We start from the raw sequence: 6,000 nt of genomic DNA, 5'->3' as shown, positions 1-6,000 counted from the left end.
TTTCTTTCTTTCTTTCTTTCTTTCTTTCTTTCTTTCTTTCTTTCTTTCTTTCTTTCTTTCTTTCTTTCTTTCTTTCTTTCTTTCTTTCTTGCCTTCCTGCCTTCTCTCTCTCTCTCTCTCTCTCTCTCTATCTCTCTGTTTCTCTCCTTTTCCCTCTGTCTCTGTCTCTCTTTCTCTTTATGTCTGTCTTCCTCTCTCTCTTTCTCTTTCTCTCTCCCTCTCCCTCCTTCCCCCCTCTGTTTGTCTCTCCCTCTCTCTGTCTGTCTTTCTCTCTACCTTTCTCTCTGTCTCTATCTCCCTCTGTCTCTCTCTGTATGTCTCTGTCTCTTATGTGGGCACGTGCCACACACACACACACACACACACACACACACACACACACACACACTCTCCATCTTGTTCACTGGCCCTCGTATGGCTTAAGTCCAGGTTTCGTGCCTGTCACTAATAGTTCAGGTGACACAAAGTGAGCCGCTTGGCTTTCTCGAGCTCCGGGATGTGCCCTCCGACATTTTCCTTGTACAAACGTCGGTTCTTCTTCATCACTTCCGAACCTCCGTGGCACTTCGCTGCTGGCTCGCTGAGATTTCCCCGAGTGCTGCCACCGAGAGTACGACCTGCTCGAGGCTGGCATTTGCTGAAACAGAGACGTCAACGTTCTCTCAGTCGGGGACGGGCCGGGTGTGGCTGCCTTGGCTGGGGAGCTCCCCTGCCTGGCCGGCCCGTCATGGCCTTCCTGCTGCCCTCCCTGCCGGTGTCCCCACAGCCGCCCGCCCGCCCCTCCGCCTGGGCCCCAGCGGCCAGCGATGCCCTAAGAGCTTCCTTTAACAAGTTACTCTGAGGTTTGGGATCAAACCTTCCAGCGAAGGGACGGCCGCGGCTTTCCTCAGCTCAGGCCTTTGCGCAGAGCGGACGGACACTAAGGAAATATTCGTTGAATTGGATTCGAGTGCCTTGACGGGCCTTGACGGGCCCTCCACGCTGTCCCTCGTCCTGGGCGCGGGTCGCTGGCTTAAGGCTTCGAAGAGGAAGACGTGATCCGCAGCAGCACCAAGCGCAGACGGGCCGACAGCAAAGTAACCTCCTTCCCCTTCCTGCATCCTTGACGGCCCTCGAGGCGCCCATCTCTGCAAGGCTCTATTTCACCAAGAGGCGGTTCAGGGGATGGAGTGCCGGGCTTAGAGTGAGCAGGGCTCGAGTTCCAGTCCTGCCCTAGTCACTGACTCCCTGGCGAGCCGCCCAACAGCTCTCTAGTAGCCTCATCTGTAAAATGGGATCATAATAGCACACAGGCTCGGACGAGATCATCGTATTGGTGATACCTTAAATGCTATGAGAAATGAATGATCATTCCGTCCTCCTGAACAAGATGGAGAAATGGGGCCTGGATGGGGGAGAACAGCCGTCGCTTCCCCCGTCGTACTCTCGAGCAGAGGGGCTCCCGGGCGGCTTTTCGGCAGCCCAGGAGGAGGTCTTCATCGGAGGGCCTCAGGGCTCTGCCCTCTCAGGCTCTGCCCTCTCAGGCTCTGCCCTCTCAGGGCTCTTTTTGAGGGCTTTGGACAGATGCCGACCGGCCATTTCCCTGAAGGACCGGATGGAGAGCCGGGACCGTCTCGCAGGAGAACAGGACGGCATTTCCAGGCAGAGGGAATGGGAGCGTGATGTTGCGGAGCACTCCTTGGCGGCTGTGCCGGACACGGAGCGGCCCATTGAGCGTGGCCGGGGGGCTTCCTCCCTCCGTGCCTCAGACGCCTCCTCCGTAAAGTGGGGGTTCTGTTGGGCTAGGCGACCCCCGGGAAATCCTCTGAGCTTAGGAGCCGGGCGAGTGGAGGGGACCCAAATGCGGAACTTTCCCTCCACGACAGCTTTGGGCCTAACGGACCGCAGCCTCCGCCCGTGGCACCAACAGCACCGCAAGTGGGAGGCGAGCGAGTCAGGCTAATTTATTGAGCGTCTAAGAGGCGCCCAGCCTGTCGGGGACGAGACGCCAACACGCTAAGTCCCCGGGCGGCGTCTGGGGTCAGGATCGGGGAAGGTCCCGAAGGGGCCGAGGGAGGAGGCGACAGAGAGGGAAATGGAGGAAAGAGAAAGGCTGGGCCGAGGCTCCGCACGGCCCCTCCGTTACCCCTCCGAGCCCCCCTTCCTGTTCCTTGTTCGCGCCGTCTCTCCTCCGCTGTTGGCTCCTCTTCAGCCGGGTCCTCCTCACTTGGGATTTCCGGCACGGGCTGCCATTTTCTCCTCCAGTTCATTCGACAGATGGGGAAACAGAGGCAGAGTGAAGTGACTTGTCCAGGGTCCCTCCGCTAGTCTGGGTCTGTGGCCAGGTTTGAACTCCGGAAGAGGAGTCTTTGTGACTTGAGCCCTCTAGCCGCCTCCTCTCTTCCTCAGAGGCCCCAAAAAGGCAGCAAACCACACCAAAAAATCTTAGTTTGATGCCCTCGTTATTCCTTACTAGCCTCGGCTCATTGCAGGCTTGGGTACTGCCGAGACTTTACCGACACAACCGTCCCGTCTGCTCTCTCTCTTTTTTCTTAGCATCAGTAGAGGGTAGAGGTAAGGGGAGGCAGCCGGGATTAAGTCACTTGCTCAGGGTCACCCAGCTAGAAACTGTCAAAGGCCAGATTTGAACCCAGAACTTCCCAAAGAGATTTACCTAGGAAGAGGACAGTCGGGCCAAAGGAAGTGCAGGTGGTGTTCCGGTATTTAAAGCCACGGCATGAGAAAGGATAAAACTGGGGCCTGCACGTAGAAAGAGGAGACGGAAGACGGGACAGATTCAGCTCAGTATATAAAAGAACTTTGTAACAAATAATGTGGACTCAAAATGGAAGAGTTTGTCTTGTATGGGGAATGAGCTCCCTGTCCCTAGGAGGGTTCAGGCAGGGTGAGGTCACCAGTTCCAATTCTCCCCCTTTTCTTTGTGTTTCCGTGATCTTGGGGCTCGTTCTCTGTCCGGGTCTCGGCGTCCTTTTCTTTCTTTCATTCTTTCTTTCTTTCTTTCTTTGTTACAACAGACCGTCTCTAAGAATCAGACTTCCCTCTTGGGGGAACCACCGAAAGAAATCCGGCTTAGCACCAACCCGTACTTGAACTTGGCCAGCGTGTTGCCGGGGGTCTGTTTGCCAGGTAAGGACAGAACCGCCCTCCCCGCCCGCTTCCTAACCCTTTGCGACCCCCGCGCGGGGCTCGGCCTCGGCTCGGAGCGCCTCCGGGCAGCGCCTGGTTCCGTCACCAAAAGGGCGGAGCATTTGCAGACGCCAAACACATGCGGGCCCGCCTTACGGGGCTCTTCCCACTCGCACCATCGTCCTTCGGAGGGAAAACCTTTTTCTTGCCCCAAACATCGGCGCCGGAAAGCTCCAGGCTGTAGCCTCGCGGCCACGTGGTGGCAGGTTAAAGTGGGGGGAATTCGGGAGCCGCCCCGTCCCGGAAGCACGCAGCGATGCTGCCTTTGGCCGGACAGCTGACTTGCTTGGAGCCCAGGCAGGCAGAGCCCACAAGGGGGCGGCGATGAGCCCCCCAAAGGGGGCGGCGAGGCGCTGGCCCTCATCTACCACAGCTCTTGTATTTGTTTTCTCTATCCGAGAAGCCGGTGGGCAGTTTGTGGATGGAGAGCCAGGACGAGAGCCGGGAGGTCCTGGGTTCAAACGTGATCTCAGACACTTGCCAGCCTGGTGCCCCGGCGGGTCACTTGACTCTCACAGCCCGCCGGATTGCTGTTCCGCCTTGGAACCAACAGCGTGATTGATTCTGAGCCCGAAGACGGGGGTTAAAGGAAAACACAGAAGCCCGAGAGGCTTCCCCGGGGACTTCCTGGCTCCCCTTTTTACAGATATGTTTGGGCTGGTTATCGCATTTCTGCTCCTGCAGCACACTGGAAAGGGTCGGCCTGCGTACTTACTGGTGGCCAAAATGACCGTTGAGAGAATTCAGGGAGAGGAGTTGAAGCGACTGCTGCGTGGCCGTCCGGATGCCGGAAACGATCATTTTTCACAAGCCAGAAAAAAGCTGAAATGATCTTTCTGGACGAGCAGAGGTTTAGTTTGAGGGGAATTTTGGTTAAAATGGAAAACTGGATGGGGGCGGCTGGGTAGCTCAGTGGATGGAGAGCCAGGCCTAGAGACGGGAGGTCCTGGGTTCCAATCCGGCCTCAGCCACTTCCCAGCTGTGTGACCCTGGGCAAGTCACTTGACCCCCATGGCCCACCCTGACCACTCTTCCACCTATGAGACAATACACAGAAGTTAAGGGTTTAAAATTAAAGACAAAAACAAAACAAAATGGAAAACTGGAAGCACACGGGCTTGAGCGATTGCATTTCAATAGGATTCCCTCAGTAGCCAGTGCCAGAGAAAGACCCCGGAAACCAGAGGACGCCCGCCATCTTGGACTTCTTCTGCCGAGGCGGCACTCGCAGGAGCGCCCAGGTGGCAGGGTGTGTCTCTGTCCTCTGCCCGGCTCAGGCTTCCCATTTCCCAATCAGGACCCGCTGGGGACGTTGAGAAGTGAGGGGGGCTCAGAAGGGGGCCCCCAGGGGGGCGGAGGGCCCTGTGGGTCGGGCAGGGAACAAGGATGGTCAGCCAGGAGGAGCGAAGGGTCCGGAGGCAAAGAAGATTTAGCGGCTTTCCTGTGCAGCAGGGAGGAGGCTTGTCTTATTGGGCTTCTGGAGGGGGACCCCCAGCAGCGGGCGGAGGTGACCCTCTAGAGCCAGTTTCAGCTTGATGACTCCCAGCCCATCGGTGCTGGCCCGAAGGGGCTGAGCTGTCTCCGGAGGTGGTGCCGCCTCCTCCTCCGGAGGGCACTTCGTCAGGGACACGGCGGGGGTCGCTTTGTGTCTGGGCTGGGCTGCCAGTGGCCGGGGTTCCTTCTGCTACCTTTCGATGGCAGATCTGTGGCTCCCTTGTACTGGTCACCGATGAGCTCTATGTGATTTAGAAAGAGAAGTTGATCGTAAGATGAGTTTCCTTTTCCGGTGCAGTTCCCCTCTGGCCCTGGGTTCGACGGTGTGCCACCCTCAGTAATGGGAGCCTGTTTGTTTTGCTTTCAGCCCCCGTTGCAAGTAAAACCATGAGCGCTCTACCCCCGCCTGGAATCACGAGCAACATACTGGATGCCATCTCTCAGGGAACCTCATCACAACATGCGCTGGAAAATTACATTAATTATTCTCAGCAGTTTGGTGATTATTCACAGGTAAATAGCAGAGGCCAGTTTTCTGCCTGGGGGAATCTAGGCCACGGGGCTCGATAAATGTTTATTGAACTCAGAGGCAGCCTTGAGAGCTGAAAGCCTGGGACCTGGGTTCAAGTCTCTCCTTAGAGACACTCCCTGGCCATGTCACTCTTGATGCTCTAAGCCAACAGTTCTTAACCATGAACTTAAAAAATATATTTGGCTACCTAGTTCCATCCCATTGGCTTCCTTCCTAATCCTGGGGCTTCTTCTGGATGTATTTGAAAGCCCGATTCTGACAAGGGGTCCAGAGGCTTCACCAGGCGGCCCAAGGGGTCCCCGGCACCAGATAGGCACCAGATAGGTGAAGAACTCCCCAGAGTTCCTCTAAGACCCATCTATGTTGGTAAGAGGAGATTCCTCACCTGGGAGCACCCCAGAGCAAAGAAGTCAGAGCTGCAGCCGCCCAATCCCCGATCGAACGCTCAGCATCCAACGCAATACCGGACCAAGAGGTGTGAGCAGAGAATGAACGAGGCGATCGGCCGGCCCTTATTCAGGGCGTCCCGGGTGCCAGGCACCGTCCTGGGTGCTCGAAATACAGAAGGGAAAGTCAAGCCGAAGGGAACCGTGTTTAGTTGGACGCTCGGGGCATCCTGGGAGGCTCGGGGCGATCCTTCTGCGGCCTTGGCTCGGCTGCCGTTTTTTCCAGGATCCCGGTGGTGCCCCTCGCCGTTGCTCAGGGCAGCCTGGCCCGTGTGGGGGTTCAGGCGTGGGGCTGCCGTGAGGGAAGATGAAGAGCCCCCGGGCAGCACTAGCCATCTCTCG

General features: G+C 57.1%; 1 protein-coding gene across 1 annotated transcript in view; it reads left to right on the top strand.

Annotated features, from left to right (window-relative positions):
• The window catches only part of RAVER2 (ribonucleoprotein, PTB binding 2), a 92,448-nt gene that overhangs the window by 76,251 nt on the left and 10,197 nt on the right, over positions 1–6,000 (top strand). The window contains 3 exon segments of the mRNA XM_044674767.1: positions 1,564–1,759; positions 3,015–3,126; positions 5,048–5,193. Coding sequence (XP_044530702.1) covers positions 1,564–1,759; positions 3,015–3,126; positions 5,048–5,193 — 454 coding nt within the window.

This window comes from Gracilinanus agilis, chromosome 4 (assembly GCF_016433145.1).
Source record: "Gracilinanus agilis isolate LMUSP501 chromosome 4, AgileGrace, whole genome shotgun sequence".
In the NCBI taxonomy this organism is placed as follows: domain Eukaryota; kingdom Metazoa; phylum Chordata; class Mammalia; order Didelphimorphia; family Didelphidae; genus Gracilinanus; species Gracilinanus agilis.
The sequence above is the reverse complement of the archived record's forward strand: the minus strand, read 5'-3'. Positions and strand labels throughout refer to the sequence as shown.